Here is a 26,426-nt window from a genome sequence, read left to right as displayed (position 1 = left end):
CCTCCTCCAACACCTCCTCCTCCTCCTCCTCCTCCACCTCCACCACCACCTCCCATAGCACCAAATTTAGCACCAGAGGAGCGGGGATACTCTACACGCAGCTTGGAGTCTCCATATCCATATCCATTCCTTCCATAGACAGCGTCATCCGCATCCCTAAGAGAAGAGAGCAAAGAACTCCTTACCAAAGTACTGTTTCACTAGCGGACATAGACCTGGAAATGCCGTCTCCATCCATCCCCTGCTGTCAGTCACTGGAGACGATATTATACCACAAAACTTAAGGTATCCGACAAGGGGAATGTGATTCGACTTGCCAAAGACCTTCCCTAAAACTCACCGTGGGTCTTCGAATCGGACGAAGGCAAAAGGGATAGTGCCTCTATTGTTCTTCAATTCAATATCACGGATTTTTCCATATTTGTAGAAGAGATCCTCAATGTCTCTCTCCTGGACATCCACGGGAAGATTCCCCACATAGATCCGGCCATCGGACATGGTGGTCGAGTGAGGGGCACTGCTGACACAGAATGGGGGGGCACCTGCAGACTTTAAGATCACTTCTTGCTTTCACAAATAGCTGTGGAAGGGGTCCTTATCCTAATCCTAGTCCCAATCCAAAACTTTGTCCATCCGCCTCCACTTCCTTAATTTACCAAAAAATGAAAATAAAACTAAAGCAGGGATGCAGCCATGATAGTAGTAAATGATGAGTTCGAGAAAAATGGCACAGGACCTCGGATCCAAGCCTGAAAGCTTTAAAACACAGGGTAATGAATGTCCAACAACTGTAATAAATAAATTGTAAATTAATAAGTGTGTGTGTGTGTAAACATTGATACAGTTTTGTACAGATGGGTGACAGATTAAAAGAAACACCAACATATTTTTGGATGGGCCTGCTGAACAATCTTCCATCATTGTTCAACTGGGTTGAGATCTGGTGTCCTAGCAAATGATTCACATCGTTTTCATACTCATTAAACCAGTCTGTGAGCTGCTGTGCCCTTTTGTTGTGGCACTCCTTTATTTTACTGAGGTTGTTTCTCCCATTTGTCCCCGGTGTGTACTTTACTTAAACATCGAACAGAACTCCAGTAAGGCAGATTAATACGAATACAATCTTGCTAGTGTAAAATAATGGAGGTACATATTTTCCTTTTTAACTTACCAAAATGTGCAATACAACACAATGCAAAACCAAATGACACATTACCATAGATTTTAAATAAACACTCCTTGTCCCCAACAAATACAAATGTTAACTTCAATTAATGTATTGACTTGCATTATAATTTGCAGGTGTTTTTAATGTTCTGGACTCACATATAGGTCCAGACAACAGCTATTTATTATTAGCTAATAACAGCGTCAATCGTGGTGAACAAGCAACGATATTTACACTAACATTCAAACCCATTTGAATTGCATAACCTTAAAATTAAATGCAATAATAACATGGATGTCAGTATCGTTTCCGGGGCCCTAAAACTCGCGCAGCTCTGCAGAAGGTGAACCGACCGAACCTGTTTGCTTCCTGCTCCGTTAACAGGTTGATTATCGATCTTCACACAACGAGAGCTTATAGTTATAAAAGGCAGCAACATAAAGTGGCAACCAAGCACTGATCGTGTGCCTAAAACACTGCTGAGGCGACCCGCTGCTCCTTACTGGCAACCATCAGCTAGCGTCGGTTGCATCGTTGGACGACAGGTTGCCTTACAAACACTTTCAGCAACTTTAGCTGGCTGCGCGTTTTGTGAGCGACTGTGCAACCGAAAACCATTTCAACCGGACGACTCAACTTGACATATGTGGCCTGAACGTGCACACCAGCGTAAGCTTTCTGCGATAAGAGCTCGGTCTCTTTGTTGATAATGTAAGGTCAGCTAGTCGGGCTAACGAGCGTCCGTAGCGGATAAAATACTCGGTTCCCACTCGTTTGAGGATACACATCGTTTGGAGGCGCACGTTAAACGCATGCAGTCAACAACACGATCGCCAATGGGGGTCTCTTTACCTTTCAAATCAAGCAAGGGGTCTTCTTTTGTTGATTCAATGCTAACTGTTGCCACTTCGCACGCTATGTTGCTTCCGTGTTGGTTAGCAACATTAGCCAGCAGCTCTGGGGTTTCTTCTACTTCGCATTTCCGGAAGACAGTAGTGAGGGTTGGTACATTACTGCCCCCCGCCGGAGAGAAAGGGAACATGTTCCTGGCTTTATATATCCACTCCTAATAACGCTATGAACAATTCAGTTTCCACTCATCCTAGCTCAGCTGTATCATAAAAGGCAAACAATAGACTGTACATTGGAGATAGTTGAGCATCTTCCCCTTCGCTGAGGAACCAGAGCTGCTCCCATTGACAGTATACGTACTGAAACACAGGATCACAGGACGCTCCATCCTCTTTTCTAATGCTTTCTTGCACATTCTCACATTTTTACCCACAAGACACTCTAGTCTTTCACTCCGCCCCTGTGTTGGCTCTATACCTGCCATTCTGTGACTATTAGATTTCCACTGATAGAAACAATGGGAATCCACGTATTAAGAAACACACAATCTATAGTGACAATTACTGGTGAAAGCTTACACTAATATTATATTGTAATTATCATATTGCTATATTGATATAACAGGCTCAGCAATACAGTAAGCTACACTCATTTGTTTTTAAATTGCTATATAAAAAAGGAAATTTAATCAAATTATCTGGGAATGTAAATGTGTAACTATGTTAAGGCAGGGAAGTGTCACACACTGAGAAACAAATGCTGAATGGAGAAGGGTGACTTACAGTGAAAAAAAAGACCAAAGTGTCAGATAAACTAGGCTACAAGGATTTAAATACTATGGACACATAATGTAGGATACTGCAGTCCAATGCAATAAGCTCTGTTACAAATACCATGTGAAAGATTGAGTGCTCATCAGGTTGTGGGATGGTGTTGAATTAGATTTTAATTACTTTTTAATTGAAAGTGCCTTGTAGGAGAGCCAAAACAGCAAAAAAAAAAATAAAACAAATAAAACAAATACAGACATAGTGAAGGATGAACTGGGTATAAGTGTGCACTAGTGGGCACTATTTTAAATTTCTGACTAAAGACTAAATAACATTTTGGGGAGATGTGTATCATACTGTCTCTAATACTTTCACTTGGTACAGAATTTGTTGATGCCCCATAGTAAAATATGCTACATAAATCAAGTTTTAGCCTACTTCCTACCTTCCTTGCTCGCTTTCTGTGAGAAAACCAATGTGGAATAATCACTTCAACCAACCAGCCCGGTTATTGAAGTGCATTAAACTACTTAAACACAACAATATATATGTGTAGACAGCTATTGGACGGAGAGGACCCATCAACATAAAACCAGAGCTGACACTGTGGTTTGCAAAGGTCCAGCGCGAGGAGGCACATTGAGCGCGCGTGATGTAACCCAACATGTGAGGCACCGCCCCCCCCCGGGCGCGAGACCGCTTTAAAATAACTGCCTGATGTGCGCGCACAAGGCAACTTCCTAGCGACTGCACGGCACGGCACGGCACAGAGGAGCATAGGCAGTCGTCGTTTTTGCGTTCAGAAAAGGAAGCGAGACCATGTCGTACACTAAGTTTCTCGCCGCTCTGGTGAGGGCAAACTCGGGCAATGTCAACAAAATACGCGTCTCACCTGGAAGATGTCGGTCGACTGTGGCATCCACCAAGAACCAAGAGGAGAAAGAGCGGCCGATGGATGGCTGCACCGTGGTGGAGGCTGTGCCGGTCGAAATCATCAGCCAGACCAAAAGTGTTGCGGATACGAAGTTAAACAAAATCCACATTGACTTCGACAACACCCAGGAAGCTTACAGAAGTAAAGGTAACTTTGAACTGCTTCGAAGTCTGCTGGTCTTTAAGCTTTGCACTATCGACGTCCTCGTTGAAAAGAACAAAGAGGTGAGTTGATTCATTTATTTCACAAGAAAACCCCCTGTTTTTCAAATTTCGATGTACGTTATGTGCGTATAACTGCGTAATAATCAGTCCTATTTGACTATATGTGCTATTATAATGGTGCAGAATAATGAACTGACTGTCCTTATTGTTTTGGTTTCAGTTGATGGAGCTGACTAAGAAGTTGTTTGGTCAGTGGGTGTTTGAGAAGATGATGAAGATGACCTTCTATGGTCAGTTTGTGGCAGGGGAAGACCACAACTCCATCAAACCTTTAATTCAGAAAAACCAGGCCTTTGGTGTGGGGGCAGTTTTAGACTATAGTGTTGAAGAGGACCTGACACAAGAGGAGGCGGAGAAGAAGGAAATGGAGTAAGTACTGCAATGTTTACATGTGACTGAGCAGGACTTTAGTAAAGACTACAATGCAGGTTACTTTCTCATTAAGGGTCGTAGTTCACATAGTAAGACATGTTGCACTGAAGTTTTAAACTGAAGCACAGTTAACCAGTCTCTCAACTTAAATATATACCATATGTGCAGGAGGAGGAGTCATGTATGAGTTACATAACACAGTAAACTGAAAAGGCATGTTGAATCAAGCTTGCTCAGGCCGTTATAAATCCACAGCAGTATCAGTTTCTGGTCCAGCCCTTGCTCTGTATACAAGTAGGCATTCTTTAAAAAAACAAACTTGGGAAACTGGAAGAAACTGGAAGAGCCCTTTTAAAAGAGAGTACCCTGCCCCCACCCCACTTTATCCATGGTTGTACTAGGAGCTACATTTGCAATGCAAGAGCATTTACAGGAATAAAATGAGTTGCAATAAATAGATCATAACAGAAGTTCTGAAGACTTTTCAGATAGAGCAAGTCTAAACACACAGTTATTTAATAATGGAATAAATACCTACTAAACTATTTAGTCATTGCCTTTACACCAAAGACTTAAAGAGAATGTTATTTAAAGGTTAATGGGCACGTTAACTTTAACACTTTGACTCTGTGACTTTGGAATACATATTACAGGGACATTTTGTCCTTGGGTCCCCCTAAGGGTTAGACCAAGCACGTTACAGGTCTACATCATAAGGGTCATTTCACTATTCAAATACAGTATAGTCAAATCACTTCATACTCTGAGTGTGAACTTTTCTCTCTGTCTGTATTACATATTGCCCCTCTGCTTTTACTCATGTATTTATTTACACACACAGAACACAGTGTCTAAAACATTTAAGTTAGCTGTAGTTCGATATCAGTTCATTCTTGTCACTTCTATTATGGCTTCTTTTATACCGCCCATAAAATAAACAGGAGTCACATTGTCCACATAAACAGGCTGAAATTGAAACCCAATGTGTTTTCAGCAAAACAGTGCCTGTCCTCTATTGGTCGGCTAGGACAGACCCCTCTACACTGATTGGTTGAGCTGGTTTTTCCTCTAGGGGATGTAACGCATGAAAAGGCTGCCAGCCTTTTAGAGTAATATCCTGGATCCCTTCATGGGGCACACACACGGAAGAGTTACGCAATGTCCTGGGGAGAAAATAAGCTTATTATCTCACTAAGCATGAGCATACAGATGCTGAACTAAATCCAAACACATTAGGAGCCAATTATCTTTATCAAGACTCTTTTAAAATTCCCCAGAAGAAACGACTTTTAGCTCCATGAAGAAAACAACACAGTGAAAACAGTGCTTCTCATGTCACGGCATGCCTAGAAAAGAAGAAAAACAACTGCATGAAAAAGTCTGAGCAAGACTGGTTAAAAATGACTGAAATGAAAACATACAAACTCCTTTCTTTCTTCTTAGATCACAGTAGAAAAATCTTGAAACCCTCCTGTGTTTTACCATTTGCATACTATCTAATTCATTAATTGATTTATAACAATGTCAGTGACAAAAAGTTATGAAATATGTATTTGTTGTGTAGAAAAGTAAACTATTGTTCCATTCTGATGTTATTTTTTTTCCTTCTTTGACAGTTCGTGTGTTTCTGAAGCAGAGAAAGTCAGTCGAGGTTTGTACAGTATATCAGTTGAAAATAACTTCATTGTTTGTAATGTAGCCTAACTATTTGATTTTCAAATGTGTTGCATTATCAGCTACTGCATGCTTCATTGACTAAGATAAGGTAAGACAGAACTGTATTTATTCCGAGGGAAACTGTTCCAGTACAAAGTAGGAAAGAGTGCTAATATAAAGTGTATTTTAAAAAGGTTTTTTTTTTTTTAATTAAACACATATTCAAAATCCTAAATATACACAGTGCCAACATTAAAAAGAAAGGCTGTACCGTTAGCAGGCAGGGCCAGCAACTGGTGAGACTGAACTATTGGTTTGCTGTGATATTCTGTTGCTTTAGCTTGGCCTGAACTTAACGTGTGTCAGGGTTGTTATGTGTGCCACCATGTGGTCCAGCCTGGACAACACTGGTTAGATCTGGATTTAGTGGCGTCTGAAACGTCTAGTCCCCTGGATGCAGTGAGAAGAAGCTTGGTTCATGTTACAGGGTTGATGTTTGAAACTCACATATATCATTTAATCATTTACTAGTGCTTCTCCTGGTGCTGTTCAAACTATGATGTGGCAATGAATGCTAATGTATCAGTAAATAAGTAAGTCATTTAACAGTTAGTCCTAAATACATATTCTTAGTATCACACCTTCTGGTAGTTGCATTTGTGATAATAATAGTGCTGTTATAGTGTTAGTAATGAGATACATGTCGAGACAGACATTTCAGACTAGAGGTTCAGATAGCTGTTAACCTCCAACTAAAAGAATAATTCACAAACTGTTCCCATAAATCATTAATAACATAAATAAATAAATGTACAGGATTATTAAAGCATGTAGGATGAAAAAATTCTGCTGAACATTCTGTTGCTTTGGCTTAACTTATCTTGTTGATAGAAATGTGATCATTTCTATCTAATTAACAGCAGTTCAAAATATAAAATGCAAAAAAAATGTATCAAAAATCCAAAATATGAAGGGAAAAAAGGTTTACGTGGGTGGTGAAAACCTTTTTCCATGTCAAGCAGCTAATGTTACCTTCTCTTCATTTCAGATGGTGATCACCGTGAGAAGAAGTACAAGGCCCACCGTCAGTTCGGGGACAGACGTGGAGGGGTTATTAGTGCTCGTACCTACTTCTATGCAGATGAGTCCAAATGTGACAACCAAATGGAGACATTCATAAACTGCATTAAAGCCTCTGGTAAGTAGTAAGGTTTGTGAGGCAGCAATTAAGAAACATAATATTTATATACAAACCATTCAAACTGTTGTAAAAGAAAAAAAAAGATAAATTTGCAATCTAAATGATGAGTTATATGACATCAAGTGAGATAAAATGTGTCATAAATTTCAGGGGGAGCCTCAGCAGATGGATTTTCTGCCATCAAAATGACCGCTCTCGGACGCCCACAGTTCCTCGTAAGTTGATGTCTTCAATATTAACTGAAATATTACAGTGTATTACAGAAATCGGATATGGCCGAGTGGCATGGATTGGGAAAAACATATCTACCAGATGTAAAACTAACAAACAGTTTATTAGCACAAAATCGACATTACATGGTAAAAGGAAGATAAATCATTAGCCATTTATCTATCTTTTTATGATTAGAGTCAGGGCCAAATGATTAGTATGATCGTTACTAATTCTAATAGCATCTAGAATTATCTTACATTGCAGGAGAATCAGGTAAGAGGGAAAAGAAAGACATTTCTGATGATGGATTCACACCTCAGTGTCACACTGCCATTACATCCTCAGACGGAAAGTGAATGATGTGCTAATTGACAGTGAGCAAGAGGTGTGATTTTCTGTGGATACAATACTGTGTCCCGCTAATCTCGTCACAATATGATTCAAATGCAGTACTATAAGTTGATCATTGATGAATTGTTCTGTGTTTGAACAGCTCCAGTTTTCAGAAGTCCTGGTTAAATGGAGACGGTTCTTTAACTTCCTCGCAGCACAGCAGGGAAAATCTGAAATGATGGTTCTGGAACAAAAACTGGAGCTGGAACAACTCAAGGTGTGTCTTACCTTCAGCAAGTCTAATGCAGGTTAATGCATGCCCATCCATAACAGGTTCCCCCCAAATGTTGTTGTTGTTTCTAAAATGCTCTTTAGATGTGCTTTTAGGTTCCGTATGCTTTGTTAAAACAATAATCAGCTGCAATATATGTTTGTTCTTAATCATTTTTAATCATTTGAAATATTTCTCTGTAGGAAAGTTTGACTAAGATGGGTGTTGGAGCCAAGGATGATATTGAGAACTGGTTTACTGGAGAGAAGCTGGGTTTGTCAGGGTAAGATAATCACTCAAGTGCAATAACAACCACAAAAACTTCTACTTCTGTACATATATACACATTAATACCTCTGTATATATTGTCACGACCCGGCTCTTAAGTCATGACAAATATGGGAGATACACCACTTTAAGGAATAACAAAAAGATAATTTATTGAACAAAAGTCAAATTATGAAATGAACAACTAAATACTTTAAATATAGAGTGTGAATACTCAGCTATACCGTCAGTAGTGTAACGGTGGCATGACGGGAATAATGTGTGCGTATGTTTCACAGTGTACAAAGTAAATATAAGGGGAGGCGCTGCAGTCTCAACACCCACTGGAACGCGTGCCCTGCAAACGAAAAGAACCACAAACTTAATACCAACAACAACTTAGACCTAGAATGGGCCACAGGGCCTTGATTATATAGCCTGGGAGCACCAGGCCCAGGTGTTCCCAGTTGGCACCAATTAACCCCCAGTCTGACCTGGCACAAACAAACACCAAACACTCAGTGACCCCAGGGGGCGCTACAATATACATCAACAAAACAGAGCTTTAAGTTATTGGGTTCCTGGTAAATCAGTAAAAACAACATTATTAAACAGTATTTAGCTGGAAATGCTAACTACATAGTATCAAAAGACCTGTGGTTCAGCCTTCTTAACACTAGTTCAATAAATTTAAAGTATGTTTTGCTAGAATTTCACATACTCTAATATACATTTTCACACATCTAATTTGCAGAACGATAGATCTGCTGGACTGGAACAGTTTGATAAACGATACAACAACCATCTCCAATCTGCTTATGGTGCCAAACCTTGAGGTGAGTCATTGTCATGTGAAGGGGCAAAAATGTAATGTTTGCGGTAGTTCAGTAAGTGTACGGAAGTGTTCCTCAGTTTTAAAGCAGTCTGGTTATCTATTATCTGTATACTGTCAGCTGTGCAATAAACAGGCCTTAATATAATCTTCAGAAGGGCACGTCTCCAGAAGTGATACAGCATTTGATAGCCCATTGTATGATGGCAATTTTCTGTTTTTTAACATTTCAGACCCTGACAATTTTCAGAGCAATGTAATTACATGATTAATGGTGTCATGAACTGATAGTGAGATACATTTGTAAAATAGGTGTGGGTAAGAAAACAGTTTTCGTTTCACATTAGAATTCCCTGGTATAAGTTGATACAAGTCTTTCTGATATAAGAAATTGATGTTCTTCCCACAAGATAATAGGTTGGTGGCACGGTATCATATCTCCCTGCCACAAGTAAATATTTGTTCTAATGAGGTAACATACTATCATTTAGGACTTGTAGTGATCTGTACATTTCTGCAGTGTGTAGTAGAGTCGAGTCTTAGTGCACATATTAATGTAGCCAGTGCTATTGAGGGCAGTTGAGAAACACCCATCTCCTGCCCTGCCTGTCACATACTGATATAGTTTGAAAGCAAATGCCAAATGATTCGATGTTCTGTGCGTTGATTGTGCAGACACGCAAGCTGGAACCTTTGTTGAACACATTTACAGCTGAGGAGGAGCGGCAGATGAAGAGAATGCTACAGAGAGTGGACGTCCTGGCCAAGGTAAGGATGAAAAGTACATTTATTAAGTAGTTTTAAGAGCTGGTATAGAAATCTTCGTCCCCTCTTTCTTCCCCCTTTTCTTTCTAAAAAAGGCATACAACGCATGGGAAAATTTACTTTTTCATGCAACCAGAACTGTAAGATCTGCATTTGTATTCATCACAGTCGCTGTAACATCCAACATCACATCTCTCCGTTTACGTTTACAACCCTACTATCTAGCGGTTGGGAGTTTAAACACAAATACTGATACAGTCTTTATGAGAATCGATACAATATCACAAAATATTCATATTTATATACTTACACCCCTTGTTTGTCTTGAACTTTAATGATGAGTTTCACTTATATATAGTCACATAAACTGTAAATACGCTTCTTCTGTGTGCCCCAGCATGCCGTGGAGAATGGAGTGAGGCTAATGGTGGACGCCGAGCAGACATACTTCCAACCAGCTATTAGTCGACTGACCCTGGAAATGCAGAGGATATTCAACAGAGAGAAGCCGATCATTTTCAACACATACCAGTGTTACCTCAAGGTGACATGTCATATTTTTGGAGCACTTATCCAGGACATGTTTTCCATTGATGCACGCTGCCCTGTAAGGACTGTTTGCATGTAATCATATCCTCTTGTGTTTTTTAATACTTTTAGGAAGCCTATGATAATGTAACTGTGGACATTGAGCTGTCACGACGGGAGGGCTGGTACTTTGGTGCCAAACTGGTTCGAGGAGCGTACATGTATCAAGAGAGAGACAGGGCGAAAGAGATTGGTTACGAAGACCCAATAAACCCAGACTATGAGGCCACTAACAGGATGTATCACAAGTAAGTGTTGAATTATCATCGAGGCCCTTTATAGTCCTGCTAGAAAATGTCTAAATCCTGACCATCTGCCCTGTCGTTTGTCCAGGTGCTTGGAGTATGTGCTGGAGGAGATCGAACACAGCAGGAAAGCAAATGTCATGGTTGCGACACACAACGAGGACACAGTGAAATATACCCTAGAAAAGTATGTTTTGTCTCATGTTTAGACGTAGAACATTGGGCATATGTTAAGTGCTAATTTTGTTTAAAGATACACAAAAGCCATACGTCTTTCATTCATTAAGGATTAATCCTAATGGTTTGAACTAATGCCGAGGATATTGCTCTCATTGAAACGCATTCTTTGTCAACTTTCCAAAGCATTTATAGGATTTACAGAAAGATATTTCCACATTAGTGGTAGAATACTACACTCCTGCTCTCATTATATAACGTGTGCTTTCTTTCTGTTTTTCCAGGATGAATGAGATGGGCCTTTCACCCACTGAGAATAAGGTTTACTTTGGACAGCTGCTGGGAATGTGTGACCAGATCAGCTTCCCACTAGGTATGTTAACACTCTGCTTACGTAGTAAAAGTAGACAGTAAGTTACCGGACGCTTATGTCACATAGTCATGTGACTGTAGAGATTCCACTGAAATGTGGTCCCTTCGCACGTCAGTTTTGCAACACTCACGTGGCCACTGACCTTACAAATAGTCTGACCAATCATTTGATAACAAACATAACTGAATGTCTCAGCTGTCTCTTACCAAATGCTGTGTGAGTTGAGTTCAGCAGAGATGCACCCTGTTAGTCTAAACACTACCCAAAATTGTTAGACAATAGTTAGACAAAATGCTTTATGTAGTAGTAGTTTAAAAAATATGTGGCTTATTTTGGCTTGTTACTCTGTCTCTATTCCAGTATCACATATTTTTAAATGTCACTTACGCCCATAGTAACAAACAATAGGTAGTTAAATTGTTGGCGCACAAAAGGCGTAAGTGACGTTTCGGCTAAAAAGTTGTATTTTTGTAGTTAAAAAAATAATAATTCTTTAAAATATGGATTCTGTGAAGCCTAATCTCTATAAAAGTGTAGATTGCTCAAATATGTTGTTTTTAATCAAGTAATTACAATCAATGAAAAGTTTGTTTTAGCTCTCCTGTAAAATTCTGAAAATGTGGCTTACACCCCTTGTGCTCCAAACCCTCGACATGATATAACAAAAACAACAGTCAAATCAGTCTTTGCTTTGTTTTTTTCTGCCCTTGTCTGTGGGACTTGACATGTGTTGTATCAGTAAACACTTGAGAAAATGTCAGTATACTGTACATGATAACTTTTTCAGTTGTTCCCAAACGGATTTTCTCAGTATAAAAGAAACCCTAAACAAAAAAAGTATTTCTTGGCAATTATAAAGATAATTTCTAAATGTCATGCCAATGTGAAGGGCACTGAGCTTTGATTAAAAAAATGTGTGCAAACAATGGCGCAATGACGTGCTGATCAGTTTCTCAAGCGGTGATGGGTAATTCTGTGGCAACCCCGACCTTTCTTCTATTAGTGAGACACAAGGGTAGGTTTGACCTTGTCAAATCACTTGATATGTAATATCAAAGCCCCATTTTACATATCAATGTTATCTAAATACAATATTTATTCACCATAAATGCAATTCTAAATAAAAATGATAACAGGTTTATTTCATATAAAATTAAATAAAATGTTATTTGTAGTGCGCCAAAGCAGACTATTGACCGAGACCCAACATATGAATCGTTTTTAACTGTATGAGCTGTTGTACTATATTAAAAGCTCATTTAATGTGCCTTGTAACTATTCTGTCTATTTCCCAGCTGCATCCATATTTATATTCTGCTGTTGGACATTACATTTTAAGTCATGACTTGCAGTGCATACATGGTTGCATTGAATTAAAATCTGTCCCCCTGCTCTGTGTTGAAAACAGGTCAAGCAGGTTTCCCAGTTTACAAGTATGTCCCATATGGCCCTGTCAACGAGGTCATTCCCTATCTGTCTCGCCGTGCTCAAGAGAACCGTGGTTTCATGAAGGGATCCCAGAGAGAGCGTAGCCTGCTGTGGAAGGAGCTGAAGCGCAGGGTGCTTGGTGGTCAGATTTTCTACAAGCCTGTCTACTGAGTCACAGGACCACAACATAGTAACTGCAGTGTAAGCATTCCGTCGTCTCTACTGTACCACTACCTGGTAGCTGCTCTTCGTAGAATAAGTGGAATGTCTTTCCTTGGCTTAAGCTGCACAGTGTGGAGGAAAGTTATGCAGTGTTACTGACAAGTGTGATACGATTTGTGACTGGGATTTATTTTGCTTTTAGTTTCTCTAAATCATCAAATCAGAATTAGTTTATTTAATTCAAAAATTGCTTATCCTCAGAATCAACTCAACAAAAAATATTAAAACGTTCTCCTTTTTTGAAGAATGTTTATGCCTCAATTAATCCTTTTATGATGTACAGCATGGAATAATTCACTGGAGGTTCAAGTATATTGTGTATGTATGGTTACCAAAAGTGGCTTAGTTGTATATAAAAGTTGTCTTTTGCATTTTTTATTGGTAAAGGATGCTCTGTGTATGTTTTGTTCAGTGTCACTTGAAAGTGCCTTATGATTGTTAACTGGAAGCAATCAGTTACTGTATAACTTTGTTTTTGTTACTGTACACTCCTCCAAGGGAATTGTAATTTTGTAAATTATGTTAGCTGTTTATTGCTGATACTGTGTCATTGTATCTGTATTCATATTCTTGGTTTTAAGTATGTTGTCCATAAAAGCATAAACAGTAAATGCAGCATCACAAACCAGATAATACTCTTTTTGATCCCTCATAAAAGCGCAAAATGCAAAGTGAGTTTCTAATTATGAACTGCTCAGGTTCCTGTACCATGAATGTGTGCAAACAAGCCTAAACTACTGTTACTTGGAAGTGATTGTTTGCCATAGCTAGCCTTTTTTTCTCCCCCTTTTATTGTGTGCTGGGCAGCACAAGGCTGAAGAGTGACTCAGTGTGATCCATTTCACAGAATCATTCACACCTAGTGTAGACAAGAACATCTTCTCTTTCAAACAGAAACAATAACTGCAACAGATGTTCAACGTGGGAATAACAGGAACTGTTAGGTGTCCTGTTTTCCTTCATGTTCCAAGAATTCCTTGCTCTGGTTATGTTCAAAGAAAACTGCACCCAAGATCTCAAAGAACACCTGCATTGTTGCATAAGCGGCATGGGAGGAGAAACCGCCTGTGAATTGAGTTGTTTTTTGTTGAGAACGATTTCAAAGATACTGGTTCTGTCAGTATCTCTGGTTTCAGTGCTGCCGATAGCTTTTGAATCATTTTTATGTTCTGTTGAAAATATACAGGGTGTTTTTAGGGGAAACCACAAAAGCTTATTGTCGTTTAAGTTGGTCTCAATGTCATAATAACACAATACCAGTAATATAACTACTGTACACACACTGTATTGTTGTGAGGGGTTGAAATGTACAATAACCAGCTTGGTTTATGCTCCTGTTCCAATAGGGAAAGTAGAAGAAACCCTTTCATTTTAATGTCTCTCACTGACACACACTGGCATATATTTTAAGTACTTGAGCAGGAATTTGATTGCATTTCCTTTGATGTTTTTAATTCTCTTGTGTTTGGTTTCCTCATTATTGCTGTATCAGTATAGCATATCTTGTACAGTTGTGAAACATATGTAATTATTGATTAACACAATAAAATGCAGTTAATATATAAAACAAACCGGAATTGTGTTGTAGTTTTGCTGCAAGTTAACATCACTGAGCTTCAAATATGTCACATTTCTTAGTGGTTGGGGGAGGATCTGTAGACTAAACTTAAAGGCTAAGACAACATAACATTCACAGCAAGGCTGTCTGTTACCCTTACCCCAGACTGCTTAGATCAAACCCTGATCTGATCTGTTGGTGACATAGATCTGGCTGCCCTCACTGACATAGTCTGATGTCAGTGACATCAGTAACTATGCCACACAGAAGCTAGTGGGCTCCCTGTGCCAAATTGATGCGACCCGCTGAATCAGAGATGATTCCCAGCCAAAGTCAACAGCAACTGAGGCAGCACCTGCGTCCAGGTATCTGGAGACAGACACAAAAACAGTTGGCCAGCCCCACAACACAACACACAGCTAGGTTGAGGCAAAGCACATTTGGTAGATTTATTTATCTGTACAGCTAGATGTTATATAGTTTTGTTATCTCATTGTTTTGTCAATTCATCTCAGTTCAAATCCTGCATATTGGTATTTGTCCAGGCTCCTCCATTCTGAATTCATAAATAAGCCTATTTACAACAAGCAGTAATGTAGAGGTGCACCACCCAGCACAGCCTATTTCACAAACCAATTCAGGCCCTGTGGGAGGAGAATTTAGATGACATCTTCAGTCCTCTCAGCCAATGAGATATGACCTCAGGGAGTGTGTTCAACATGCTCAACAGTGTAGTCACCTTGTAGAAAACCTTCAGCCCGACACTGCTAATGCTGTCATCTGCAGGTAAATAAAGCTCTCTGTTTTTCTGTATTTATTCCACACATAGTTCCACATATTGTATTCTTTGATTTATGGTATCATTTACAATCTGGCTGTTTTGATATTCAAGTTTAAAGTTTTGGGATAATGGGTCTACAGAATTATTTCAAAGAAAGACATTGTGCAGCCAAGTTTCTTTCAATCGAGTTTTTTTAATTCATGTACTACATTTCCGCTATGAACACACATATATTAAAAGGTATTTTTATGAAATGTAAAAAATGACACGACTTCATGACTATCATTGTCGAAGATAAGAAGTTAGAGCTGGTATGCAAAGGAACACACCTTCCCATGTGTTACCACCTACTAGAATTTATCTGGAATATTTTTTCACTTTTTTTTATCAAGCATAACCATCTACCCAGTGCCACTGGTTGAATACTGTTTTGATATTTAGCCATTTTTGTGAGCACTAGGCTGTTATAACATGCTTGTACTTGCTTTTAATGGGTTTTTCCATTTCTGCTCTTTGTTGGAAAGGTAATCTAAGAACCACAAACATGTTTTTGTGTAAACATGGGGGCTCTGTGTTTTATTTGGTGATGCAGCAGTTTTTGCTTTTGGCTGATCTGTTTTATTTCATCTCTACATTCCTTTTTCTTATTTTACTGTTAGATCATATAGCTCTTTTTTTCCAGTAGCAATTAAAAATTCAGGCCTGGGTTTTTCACAAATACATAATAATTATTAAGGGATGGGGTGATGTAAGTGGGTAATTAGTTGTCCCGTGTGTAAGAATTGCCGCAGGGCATTACAATTGTTTATGAGCTTTGTGAAGTTGCTCCTGTGCAAGAACACAACACTTACCCACCAGAGAGGTATGTATCCAAACTTTAAATCCGTATTGGTCTTTTCCCTGTAATGTTTTCCTCATACGTGTATGCTCTCTTATTTCATTTTCAGGCTCCCTTTTGGGTTTTGACGATGTGTAGCATGAAAGGAAAAAAGGGCACACTTGTAATGCGACGGCTGATTCTCTGGGTTTTGTTGACCAACATCATACTGGTGCTGTACTGCTTGACAAACTCAACCAAAGTGAAGATTAGGTAAAGATTTACAAAGAAAGCATTATTTTATTGAGCTAAGTCAGTTGATTTGTATTTGTTTATCCATTATGTTTCATTTATAGGGGCTTCCAAGAAGACACCTGTCCTCTCAGTATGGTCAAATTATTGAAGCAAAATGTGACCACGCCTGCTCAAAGCACAAAATCCCAGTCAGAAGAGTGCTCCCCCACAGTGGACATCATGTTCATGAAGACCCATAAAACTGCTAGTAGCACTTTACTCAACATCCTCTTCAGATTTGGGGAAAAGCACAAGCTTAAATTCGCCTTCCCTGATGGACGCAATGACTTCTTTTACCCATCGCCCTTCCGGTGCTCCCAGGTGAAGGACTACAGGCCTGGAGACTGTTTCAATGTTGTTTGTAACCACATGCGCTTTGACCATCAAGAAGTAGCCAAGCTCCTGCCTACAGATGCTGTGTACATCACCATCCTACGTGACCCCGTGGATCTCTTTGAGTCATCCTTTCATTACTATCACAGAGCAGTTCCTCTCACGTGGAGGATCAATGGAATTGACAAACTGGCAGAGTTTCTAAACAGTCCTCAGACCTTCTACAGCCCAGACGCTTTCAACTCATTTTATCTTAAAAATCTGCTCTTTTTTGACTTTGGTTTTGATAACAATCTGGAGGCTGATGATCCTCGTGTAATGAGGCATATTCATTACTTATCGAAACATTTTGATCTGGTTCTCATATCAGAATATTTTGAGGAGTCTCTTATCCTGCTTAAGGACACACTTTGTTGGACCATGGAGGACATCCTGTTCTTTAAACTCAATGCTCGGAGGAGCTCATCTGTGTCTCGACTGACCCCTGAGTTGAGAGCCAAAGCTTTACAATGGAACGGGGCTGACTGGAGACTCTATAAGCACTTTAATGCAACCTTCTGGGCCAGAGTGGAGGCGTACGGGAGAGAAAGAATGAAACAGGAGGTAAACGAGCTAAGGAGGAAAAATGCGGAGATGGAGGCCATTTGCATTGAGGATGAAGGTGCAGTTGAAGCCCAAAAGATTCAGAACAGGCGTTTCCTGCCCTGGCAGCCACTTGGAGAATCTTCCATCCTCGGGTACAACATGAAGAAAAATACTGATCCCAAATACAGGACAATCTGTGAAAAAATGCTCACACCTGAAATACAATACTTATCAGACCTGGGCGTAAGCCTGTGGCTTACTAGACTATGGGGTTGGTTAAAAGATGCTGTTTTTATAGTTGAACTTTGATTAAAATGCAACATGGGTTGCTGGATAAATTGTCAATTTAAAACACTTTTTAATAAATTACTTTTTATAGCTTTTATTTTGAGTGATACTTATTCCATTTTTTTTTTTACCTGAATTCTCATTTGGCAGCATGGAATGTGTTACACTCAAAAAACATTTACCAAATAGATCTGCAGATGGTTCTTCGTTCTATCCGATACCTCATCATCTGTTGGCCATTCATTGCTTCTCACAGTTTGTTGTATCTTTCAACATTTTGCACTACATAAAGAATTCTAAACTGTGTGTTTACACTCTTTAAAATGGCACAATAATATTCCTCTATGTTGTTGTAAGTATTCTGAAGTTCATATTTGTCTCCCCGGTAAGATTTTCATAGTTAACGTTTCAGCAATATTGTGCAAAGCTTATTTGCTCGATTGTCCACTGCAAGCACAAATGTTTCTGCTCTAAGTTTTCTATTTCAGGAGACATAACGGAACATAGTTGCTGTGGGCTCTGGTGCTTTTTGTTGAGGCAACAGGATTCAAAACAGAGTGTGACAGCCACCAGTGATCAATGAGTGACAGCTATACTGTTGTTCAAATTACAATTCTTACTCAGTGTTAGTGTGCCTCCTAGAGGCCTGAAGCTCAGGTGTAGTTGTATGCAGCGCATTTCAATGGTAGTGGCATTGCCTTACCCTAGTTTACATAACATAACCTCGTCATTGACATTTCTGTCAACATTTAAAAGCTTTATCATTATATGTGGAGAGAAGTTGAGTTTAACAAATTAATTTTTGTCATCACAGTATCTGTGGCACATAAGGCCTTGTCTGTAGAACCCATCTTGAACAAAGATGCTTTCTCTGCATTGTGAAAAATAAGTTAAAAAAAGTTAGTTCTTGGGGTAAAAGTAATAACTTATGTAGGTGCTTGAAGCTACAAAAGCTGACACATGGTAGCTGTTTGCAGACCTTATGTAGTGTTGTGTGCTTCAGAAGCATCATTTGAATACACTGCAGCAAAACTGATACTTGTATATGTTACTGGTATAACTGAACTCTGCCAGCCTGGCAGTGATGCTCTTTGTAAACTTGCTTCAAAATATACTATGTAAACATGTTATTACTGTATGACATTGCATTACTCATTAGTCTGTCATAAATGTTATTATGTCAAAACCTATTAAACAGCTGCTGGCATATGAAAGCACACAAGTATCCATCCCTTGTATATTCTGAAAGCTCGCAAACATAGCAAATGGAAATGCTTCAGTTTTACTAGAAACAACTCCTTCAATCAAAAACCCTTCTTTGTTCTTTCACCAAGTACTCAGCTGATCTGTATATGAAGCTAATGACACACTTTAAGATAACATAATGTGGCTACAATGTATGCCTCTCAATATAAAACTAAAATCAATTCAAAGAAGTTAAAACAAAGAGGCAGAACCGATCTAATAAATATGCTTTGACGATTATACTGCCACTAAACACCATAAATCAAAACACTGCCACACCTGTAAGACATTAACACATGTTTAATTTAACCATTTACAATCTGTGAGGAGAACGAAGCCATTACAAATGACAGGGAGGGTGAGACGAGGGGACCACTGCTCCATCTTCATGGTGGTCAGTCAGTCAGCTCCCACAGGTCCTCTGGTCGCCGCTGGCAGCCTGGGCATGACTTTGGGCAAAGTGTCCATGTTGACTGATACTTGTTTCAGGTGTGGATGGAAGAATGGAGGAAGGAAGTGTGACAACAGTTGCACTTCAGCCTTAGATAACCCCGCTGCCGCGTCCTATTCCTCGTCGTTGTTCTGGTAATTGTGTTCAATGTGTTTCCATAGTTTCTGCAATAAAACGACACATTATGTAAGCTTGGACATTTCATATAATCAGATTTGCTGTAACAACAAAGCCCTACAAGGACGCGACTGCTCGGCGTAGCGGCCGGGGCTAGCTTAGCTAACGTTAGCGCCGCTTCGCCCTCTGCTAACAAGGTCAGGATGAAACAAGCATTAAAACACCAGAGGACGCACTTACCCCGCGATTCATTTGTTCAAAGATCGCGTCGCCACCTTGGTCGAATAGCCGCTCAAAGAAGACTGCTCCAACCATGATGGTAATGGCGAAAGTGGATGTTCTCCTGAAGAGAAGATTGTAGACGGACTTCGTGAGCGACATGTTCGCGGCTTGGTACGCACTGCGCATGAGCGGATGTCAACGTAACACGTGACGCTTCCAGGCCAGGCTTTTTGATGCTTTTCGTCCCTGCAAAGACGCCGTACTTGATCAATGTGGAGCGCACAGTAGGATTTGGTTTGTTTTTGTCTTGTTCGAAAGAGGAGGACATCGCTGTTTCGCTAATGGTTTGTGCTCTTTGTCGTTTAAATTCACTGTACACAGGGACTTAACGCAAACGTTCACTGGTGTAACAATAAGCATGTGAGCTAACGTAGCTAGATAACTATCTATTTTACCGACGCAATACACACTTTTAGGGGTGTTTGTGTTTTCTACAAGCATCAAACTGCTCGTTTACATGGTCATTATATTTATAAACCTCTTAAACTTTTTGGGATAATCAGTAGTAGCATCAGAGTGGAAGAGGAAGTCATGCCAAGGCATATTCAAAATAAAAGTTGTTTTAAACGATGCACCTTCATTACTAAACCAGTAGATGGCAGCAAAAGAATTGTACTAATACCACTTGTGTATGATAATGCTCATGTTGTTGGTGTTCTTTAAAGTAGATATTAGGATGGTTCCAGTTTCTGCCTCTCATATAATCAGTTTTAATCCAGGGCCAAACATGTAATCTGTTAGCAGGTATGTGTGACATGAATGCAAAAGTATTTAATGCAGAAGTAGACAAACTTGCATTGATGCGCAAATTTTAAATGTCAAAACAGATCAATACTAGGAACACGAATAGGCTCAAATTAGGTCTGCTACATGTTTCATACTGGTTGTTTTGTGGGGGGGCTTTTTAGTGTAGAAAAATTTGTTGATTCATGGATTAGTAATTAGTACTCAAACATTTATTTTTAGATGTTTTCATTGTTTGCTGGGGTGCAGCTTTTTAAAATATGAGAGTTTGCTGTTGTTCTCTGTTTTCTGTCACTGTAAATGAAAAATCTTTGGATTTTAGGGCAAAACAAGAATATTAAGACATCTTGGGCTATGAGAGATTGTGATTGGCATTTTTGACTATTTACATTTTATAGACTAAACAATTCATGAATCAGAAAAATAATCAACAAATGTATTTATAATTGTTTGGCTAAACTCCTCTGTTTTTGTTAGGAAAGACATGGCCTTGTTTTGCTAATGAATCAGCTTGTGCGTAATGATGCGTAACATGACAACGCTCACTCAGTTGATGTTGTATCGGACAGAAACCATTTCAGTTTAGCACAGCCATTCACTCACATGTGTTGACAGAGCAGTTATGTAAAATGATTTCCTTTTCTGTTCACTGTCTCTCAGCAATTTAAAAGGTGACATCTTCTTGCTGGTTTGAACGCATAACCCTGCACCATGGGGAGGAGATACTACTGTGACTACTGCGACCGGTCCTTTCAGGACAACATGCATAACAGGAAGAAACATCTGAATGGGGTTCAGCATCACAGAGCTAAAAAGGCCTGGTTTGACCATTTCAGAGGTGAGACTTCCACTTAAACCTCTGAGATGTGGTCGCTGTGAAAAACAGACTACAGGTTATATTTCATAACATATGATGATGATGATTTTTTTTGTCTTATGTTTTATGATTTACTATTTAAAATGCCAAGTCTTCAGTGAGAATGATGAGATTTTGATTAGAGAATTAAGAATGCTTACATTTCATTATGTCATCTTGGCTGCCCACCTATTTACTTTACGATGGAAGATTATATCATCAACCATGGACACACTATCATTTTTCCTTTTACAGACTCTTCAGCCATTCTGCATGATGAGCAAACAAAGAAACCTTGCAGGAAGTTTCTCCAAAAAGGTAAGAGAACTGTTTAACCTTACATTTATTCAACAACCAGGTAACTATATACAATTTCATTTCATAATCATCATTTTTTCCCTTTTTTTTTTTAGGAATTTGTGATTTTGGCCCCAACTGCAGGTTTTCTCACATGTCTGAAGAGGATCTGTTTAATTTAAAAAGACAGGTGGAAGGTAAGCTGTAAGCAAGCAGTCTGCCATGCGATTAAAAAACTTTAAGATGAATATGTAACTCATCCTTTAATAATGAGGTGAACATTCAACAACTGGATTTGTTATAGAAATGGATAGCATACGAGCACAGTCACAGCATTACCCAGATGACCCAGATGTGTCAGTTGTGTGTTGATTTTGAGTGAGATTTTACTGGTTTCAGATGAAAGGCAGCTCAGAGAGGACTTTGTAGACAGACTCATGCCTGGGAGAAGTGTCGAAGAATGGCTCGCTAGAAGGGAAAAGAAGAAAACGTCCCAAAGCACCAATGGGTATGCACGTTCATTTTTGACACTTAGTCATACATGGTTAGCATGGCTAATGGTAATTCCTGTTGATTTAGAATTCAGCTTTTCAATTATTTATCTCTGCAGAGGTCCAAAAACTAAGGAAGACAGTGAAGAAAGCCAAGCAGAAAGTGACATACCTCAACAGCTCCTCTCCATTCCCGACCTTCCACCCTCTCTTCTACCTCCTCCTCCAGGCGGATGGAAAGTCAAAGTGAACACAGAATGGGGCTAAAAGATATTCCCTTTGTGGTTCAAATCACTGCTAAGTGGGTGCATGACATTAATAGAAGGATGGTGCAGAATATGTATTTAAAAGATGTTATTAAAAGATTGTGTCACGTTCATATTTGAAGTAACTAGAATCGTCCGTTTGAGAAGAGGTTTTCAGTTAATACTAAAAAGCTGTTTGTTGCCATTTCTCATTTAAAACAATGGGAGAAAAATACATGTTTTATATGCCATATACTATATGTCATGTTTGCTTTATTTAGAAGCGCTATTAATTTATTACATTTTACTGAAGATGTCAAGTTTCTTGTGTAAGAATCGTCCATACAGACAATGCAAAATATCCTTCATAATTGACATTTGGCAGTGTGTTGTTGATTGCTCCTCAATCTCTCCATCTGGAGTAAAGTGCCTTGAGAGTGTGACTCCTCTGAGAGGTTACATTAGATGTCACAAAGTCCAGAAAGGAGTGGAGGATTGCTGAGCAGATGGAAATAATTTTATTTTTATTTTATTTTTTTATCCTGTGTTGCATTGCAGGGGGAATCACTGATATGACTGGGTTTTATTTGTAGCCCAGCCTCTGGAAAACACCCTTTTACTTCCCAAATAGTAAAAGATGACAAACTAATGATCTGGATTAAAGGTTGTTAATACGTCTTTATGAAGCAGCCTCATGCACATCCCTTGGTTTTGTGACTAATGTATTTATAATTATCATTGGCCTTTTAAAGTCCTCAGTTAGGTTATTCCTCTTAACTGGTGTTATGCTGAGATTTATATACTTTCAACCTTTTCCTGTTTTCTGTCAATAGCCATATTTAAGTACTGAGCTTGTGGCTTTATTTTTTTCTATAGCCCTGTAAATCACCCCCCTCTGTAGCAGTAAATTCTATTTATTAAATCTTCCAGTCCATGTACATTAAGGCAACATTAGATCTCTGAAGACTGTTCGGATCCCTCCTGTGAATCATTTGCCCCCTCGCTTAATTTGACAGTCATGACTGAATCACAAAGGTGTTTGCTGTATATTAAAGAAAATGTATGTTACCTCTTTATCCCAGTTTTAATCCTCATACATCTTAACTACTTTACATCCATTGCTACTACGCTCACCACCTACTCTTGTTAGCCTTTACTACAGTCATTTCTTAATTCCAAAGCTTGGGTATCTGTGTAGATGCTACTACATAAAATGGAAGGAACAAGGAAATGGTCTTTCCTTCTTTGCAGGCTGTGCTTTGTTCCTAATGCGTGTTTAACATGCCTGATGGTGCACCGTCAGGGCCATCACACCAACAGATCCTGACTGCTCTTCCATCCTGGTCTGAAATTGTTGAATGAGGAATGAATTCAGAATTTTACTCCATTTCCCTGAAAAGCACCCCCACCCGATCTGCTCTTTTCTCTTATCATCTCTGCTTGATGTTAGTATCAGCTATGTGGGGTATATGTTTACACTAAATGTAAGATTTATCATATCCTTATTTAATTTGTAAAGAGAAAAAGAAACAGCGGGCTTATTTTGAATGCCTTTGTTTTTATTGGAGTACATGCATCTAGACACCACTTACATTAGTGTATAATTGATGCAGTAACCTCTACATGTGCAGTAACAGTTAAAGGAATAAAACAGCGCTGAATAATCTCAGTCTAGACATTAGAATTACTAGTAATGTCACACAGTAGGATGGTACAACAAATATTACCTGGAAAGCTAGAGAAACCTTTATCCGGAAAGGGAGAGAGAAAGATAATACATGAATACTTATTGGTACTCGGATTACTGATGATTCATTTCAATTCAAAAACGCATTTTCCAACAGATTCATTCTCGTCAAAGGTGGTGATTTTTTTTTTAAATGGATTTCCCATCTTTCTAAAAGTCTAAAGCTACCTAAAGTCAAGGCATGGGAGTGCAGTTTTTACTCCAAAGGACAAAGGCACCGAACAGAAGACATCTACAGTCCAAATCAAATTTTATAATAACAATTAAGACAATCCGTCAACAAAGTGTACATAAATCTGCTAATTAAAACACTAACATATAGAATAGGACACAATATTTGCGTATATGTCTTAAGATTTGACACAATAACTATATTTTACATTCACACAAAACCCATACCTTACATGATATGTTTACATGAAGAGGTAATGTGATGTCATATAAGTAGTTCATACATAAACAGCTACCATATATGGGATAAAATATCAGTTTTATTGCCAGAATGATTCTCACTGTTTCACACTTTTCATCCTCTGATATAGCTTTGATAAACTTTAAGATAAAAAGAGCAAGAAAAATATATAGGATTTTGTAAAACTTGTCTAATTTGACAAATATTTGTTAAAGAAAACATTCTGAAAAATGAAAAAAATAATGTAAGTGCATGGTCTTAATATCCACATGAACTCGTATCTGAATATGTCCAGTTGACCTGGAAATTATACATCAGAAACCTGATATTTTTTAATAATATACTTTTAGTATTGTTTGTTTTGTACAAAACAGTATGCTTACATTCATAATAAAATCACATAGATTTAATGTATCACTTTCAAGTAAGAAAATATAACCATGTTATACTTTAAACAATATGTTGTTTTGGTGGTCCATGTAAAAGCCAGAAAACAACATTTTTCATGATATGTTAAATTATCGTTCACAGCATACAAAGTATTTAGTATTTTGATATCGTCTGCACATCCACAAAAATTCGACATTTACAGAAAAATGTCAAATACTGAGATTTTGATTTTACAATGATCACTTTACAAATTGCATAATTATTTGAATACATACGTCAATCAAAATTTAATCTCACACATAGAACGCACATTTATTTCTAAGTTAATGTACAATGTACATGCAAGTGACTTGTGTGAATTGAATCTCCTTCATTCTCAATTGCTATAAATATGACAGTAAACACCAGCTTTTGTCAAAACTCTAAACTCGTCATGGTTGAATTTATTCACAGCTGGTAGCTCAGGTCACACAGCAACTCGGTTGTCTTTCACTGTGACTCATTATGACTAATTTTGGTGCCTGTTATAGATGCACAGCTTTGAAATATGCAGCAACATTGTGCACGGATCACGGCAGACTGTGAGCATGAAACACATTTTACCAGTTGTGTGATGGTCAAGAGATCAATTTGTCTGGGCTTTTTGCATAAATACCCATGCAAACACTCTTGTCTGATATTTCTTAGAGCGACTGTGTGATTTCCTTTTGTGTCTTGCCTTTTATTTCGGACTTTACTGTTCGCTTCAGCTTCATTCACATTTTCAGCAGCTGTTTCATTCACAAATCAATTCTGAGCTGCTCAGCCAAGAAGGCTCACGCTGAGCTTTAAAACAAACCCATTAATTTTTAGAAAAACCGTGACATCTTCAGAAATGGACTGTGGGATTTCTCTGCAGGTCAGCTGACAGGAGTCCATTGCATGTGGTTGAGAGTCACAGTCCACATGTTATTCAGTCCCTCTCTTTTCCATCCTTTTTTCAGCAGTGCTGTCCAGTGTGGTCCTGTGCTTGTTTACCAGTTTATTCCAATTGTTGGGTGCTTTACACTTCTCATGTTTGAAAACATTTGGGGAATTGACTTTTCTTCTTTTCACGTCGTTCTTTATAAATATCCTGTGCCTTTACTCCAGTTTAAGTTGAGCTGAGGTGATAACATGATGCTTTACAAAATATGGAACGGTTTATGTTTGTAGCATTTAATGAAAGTTACAAAGCAGCACACTTGACAGATTTGCATGATTTCATGACACCCTCTGCGAGTTGTCCTAAAGCTGTAGTCACTATATGTCAACAAGATCAAGAGTCTACAGCCATGCTAGCGTCTCTGTGAGGCTAGGCATACCAGTGCTTTGAACTAAATGCTAATGCTAGCATGGCAGCATGCTCACAATGACAATGCTAACATGCTGATGTGTAGCAAGGAATGATCATGCTAACATTTGTAGCATTAAACACAAAGTACAGTTTACAGGTATTTGGTCATAATTTTATTGGACCCAATAAAATGTTGAACTCATGTTGGCACTAGATGAAAGGTTAAGAGATTACCAGTTCTTGCAATTATTCTGAGCCAAATGTGAATGTCTGTACCAAATTTTGTG

The 26,426-nt window shown here is 38.7% G+C and overlaps 5 protein-coding genes across 5 annotated transcripts in view; 3 read left to right on the top strand and 2 right to left on the bottom strand.

Annotated features, from left to right (window-relative positions):
• The window catches only part of srsf9 (serine and arginine rich splicing factor 9), a 5,280-nt gene extending 3,126 nt beyond the window's left edge, over positions 1-2,154 (bottom strand). Inside the window, exons 1-3 of the mRNA XM_035668111.1 lie at positions 2,021-2,154; positions 341-756; positions 14-156 (exon numbers count right to left, since the gene is read on the bottom strand). Of these exons, the coding sequence (XP_035524004.1) occupies positions 14-156; positions 341-498 (301 nt within the window). The 5' untranslated portion in view covers positions 499-756; positions 2,021-2,154. The remainder of the gene's footprint in view (positions 1-13; positions 157-340; positions 757-2,020) is intronic.
• Positions 2,155-3,609: 1,455 nt separating this feature from the next.
• On the top strand, positions 3,610-14,462 carry prodha (proline dehydrogenase (oxidase) 1a). Its single transcript, XM_035667820.1, has 14 exons — positions 3,610-3,948; positions 4,109-4,317; positions 5,937-5,971; positions 7,025-7,174; positions 7,328-7,392; positions 7,884-8,000; positions 8,198-8,277; positions 9,016-9,097; positions 9,769-9,861; positions 10,256-10,402; positions 10,519-10,694; positions 10,780-10,878; positions 11,153-11,241; positions 12,650-14,462. The coding sequence occupies exons 1-14, from the start codon at positions 3,610-3,612 to the stop codon at positions 12,838-12,840; spliced, it is 1,872 nt and encodes a 623-aa protein (XP_035523713.1). The 3' UTR covers positions 12,841-14,462.
• Positions 14,463-15,167: 705 nt separating this feature from the next.
• On the top strand, positions 15,168-18,943 carry gal3st1b (galactose-3-O-sulfotransferase 1b). Its single transcript, XM_035668134.1, has 2 exons — positions 15,168-16,320; positions 16,404-18,943. Exons 1-2 carry the CDS (start codon positions 16,136-16,138, stop codon positions 17,566-17,568), a joined length of 1,350 nt encoding a protein of 449 aa, XP_035524027.1. The 5' UTR covers positions 15,168-16,135; the 3' UTR covers positions 17,569-18,943.
• Positions 18,944-19,074: 131 nt separating this feature from the next.
• On the bottom strand, positions 19,075-19,855 carry LOC118332729 (cytochrome b-c1 complex subunit 9). The gene is made up of 2 exons (XM_035668137.1): positions 19,601-19,855; positions 19,075-19,407 (listed from the first exon to the last, which is right to left on the bottom strand). The coding sequence occupies exons 1-2, from the start codon at positions 19,766-19,768 to the stop codon at positions 19,357-19,359; spliced, it is 219 nt and encodes a 72-aa protein (XP_035524030.1). The 5' UTR covers positions 19,769-19,855; the 3' UTR covers positions 19,075-19,356.
• zmat5 (zinc finger, matrin-type 5) lies at positions 19,789-23,343 on the top strand. Its single transcript, XM_035668135.1, has 6 exons — positions 19,789-19,926; positions 21,047-21,224; positions 21,498-21,560; positions 21,656-21,736; positions 21,939-22,047; positions 22,150-23,343. Exons 2-6 carry the CDS (start codon positions 21,098-21,100, stop codon positions 22,295-22,297), a joined length of 528 nt encoding a protein of 175 aa, XP_035524028.1. The 5' UTR covers positions 19,789-19,926; positions 21,047-21,097; the 3' UTR covers positions 22,298-23,343.
• The last annotated feature ends 3,083 nt before the right edge of the window (positions 23,344-26,426 follow it).

The sequence above is a fragment of the Morone saxatilis genome, unplaced genomic scaffold, assembly GCF_004916995.1.
Source record: "Morone saxatilis isolate NCDOM2014 unplaced genomic scaffold, NCSU_SB_2.0 Contig21, whole genome shotgun sequence".
Taxonomy (NCBI): domain Eukaryota; kingdom Metazoa; phylum Chordata; class Actinopteri; family Moronidae; genus Morone; species Morone saxatilis.
This window is presented reverse-complemented; position numbering and strand designations above follow the sequence as displayed.